Here is a 2,337-nt window from a genome sequence, read left to right as displayed (position 1 = left end):
TTAGGGCGTAACGTTTACAAATTTCAAAATAAAATAAGGTATGAGGAATTTCAGAAAATAATAGTTTCAATTGTTGAGGTTTGGTTGTTTCGGTTGGTATTTTTTTTTTCAATTTGTTCTGTAGATTCTAAATATTTTGAAATATATTGTTTTGGATTTTGGAAATGTCATCATTTAATAAAATTGTTTGCTTGTTTTCGCAATTGTATTTATTAAGCTGAAACATGTAACAGTTCTTTTGTTTCACCGATTAAATTCGCGCCACCTGGGTTGCCTTTTCCGAGGTGAATTTATGCACTCCCATCAAATGATCTTTGTAGTCTTTGCTAAAGTTCGATTTGAACACGTTCGAGCCCTGTTCATCGTGTAACGAGCAGAACTTGCACTCGTACAAGTACTTTCCTTTATGCTTGGAAGTCGAAATAACGTGTTTGCGGAGATTTTCCTGTAATTATATCAAACATTAGTTTAAATACACTAATTCAACAGAATTATGCTTACAATGTTGTTGCAGCTGTAATCACAATGTGGGCAGGAGTACGGTTTGGTTCCACTGTGCACCAAAAGATGTCTTTTCAAATGTCCGGGAACGCGCGTCGCAAAGTCACAACTGGCGAAATTACACTTGTACTTTTTCTCGGAGTCTCCATGGCGCTGATAGTGTCTGTAATGAGAGAAATTCAATTATTTTTTTCTCGAAATTCTTGAAAACATAATTTTAAATTGTCGGTTAACGAAGCTAGATTTTATCACATTTTGGGACAGATGCACGGCGATAGTCACTTTCGCAGGAATGTTAACTTTTTATCATTTCAAACCCATCATGTTCCATTGTTTTCGCAAAAAATAACCACGAACGCAAATTTCGCCCGGCAGGTCACTCTTTCCAGGACGAATAATGCAGGAAAAAACCCGAGCTTCTCTCTCCAGCCATGGTAAAACACGTAAACGAATTAAAAGCCGCGATCGATCGATCGCAGCCGCCACCGCCGCCGCAGAATGAAGAAATCGTGACTTATTTACTGACCAAAAGCGGGCGCATTTTGCCTCTAATTTCTGCGCTACCAGAACTTCTGCGAGCAGCAGCAGCAGCATCATCTCCGGGTTGATCTCCTGCAGGTTCCCTTCCTTTGTTCTCGACGACGAGGACGACGCAAATCTTCTTTGCAAGTACTTATGGATGGTACATTCCAAAGGGTTCGGATTGACGACGAGACACGTGGAATGTGGGCAGATTCGTTATTTAAAATGGTTATTTAAAATAATGTGAAAAATATGTTTATTGAATATTTTTAAAATATTTTGCTAAATTCAATGATAATAAAGATAAGATCATCATAACATTTTATATCGTATTTGGCCACCTCCACCTCTTTCTAAAGTTTTCCAAATATCATTTAAATTGAAATCGGCTCGAAAAATAAAGGGCAAACATTTTTTTCCTCGAAAATTTTTAATGGAAACTGCATGCATTTTTCTGCCTTTGTGATCATCTTTAAGCATGTGCAAGTTTATTAAAAAATCATTTGAATATTAGTGATTTGTTATAAAAAAATTAATTTAAGTGAAATTGCGATGTACAGCACCGAAAAAAAAAATCAGTGCTTATATTGAAATGTAATACTTTTCGATACTGTTTTGGAAATTTACACTTATCTTGACGGCAAATAATATTCAACTGTTCACCTGAGCCACCACAAAAAAAATGAAAGAGTTTTTATAATAATTTCATAATTAGCCAAAACGGGAAACCCGGTATTTCAATGCGATGTCAATTATTTTTGTAAATTTCATCAAATATTATTGAATTTCTAGAAAATCAGCAAAATTAAAAAGTACACAAAAAAAATCCGATTTTTTATTTAACTTTTTAAATTTCCAAAATACGTATTTTTTAATTTTTGAAATTCTATGAAATGTTACATCTTCTGAGTCATCGTGTTTTTTCGGAAAATATCGACATAATTTCAAAATTTTAAAATCAAGCTTAACTTTTGAAAAGGTCTACAAATAGATAATTTTCCTCATTTCATAGTTTAGGCCAAAATATGATTTTTTTGTAATATTTTTATTAAAAAGATCAGAAAATTTCACTAAAGTTTAATTTTTAAACATTGCATATCGGACAAATAGTCTCCAGTTGAAAATTACAGGCTATTATTAGACACAGAAAAAATCATTTTCATCGATTCGAATTCTTTGTGAAGTTGTATCTCAGAATCTAATTGCCCAATTTTCAAAATTCCGAAGAGAATATAGTAGGGAATTTTGTCAGCTTTAAAAAAAATGTGTGTGTGTGTTTTCTTTCTTGAAGTATTTTTAAACGCAAAAAAAACT

General features: G+C 33.2%; 1 protein-coding gene across 1 annotated transcript; it reads right to left on the bottom strand.

Moving 5' to 3' along the window:
- Positions 1-235: 235 nt before the first annotated feature.
- LOC128093796 (zinc finger protein 513-like) lies at positions 236-832 on the bottom strand. Its single transcript, XM_052711571.1, has 3 exons — positions 819-832; positions 502-664; positions 236-445 (listed from the first exon to the last, which is right to left on the bottom strand). Exons 1-3 carry the CDS (start codon positions 830-832, stop codon positions 251-253), a joined length of 372 nt encoding a protein of 123 aa, XP_052567531.1. The 3' UTR covers positions 236-250.
- Positions 833-2,337: the final 1,505 nt, after the last annotated feature.

Source organism: Culex pipiens, unplaced genomic scaffold, assembly GCF_016801865.2.
Source record: "Culex pipiens pallens isolate TS unplaced genomic scaffold, TS_CPP_V2 Cpp_Un0145, whole genome shotgun sequence".
Classification (NCBI taxonomy): Eukaryota; Metazoa; Arthropoda; class Insecta; order Diptera; family Culicidae; genus Culex; species Culex pipiens.
This window is presented reverse-complemented; position numbering and strand designations above follow the sequence as displayed.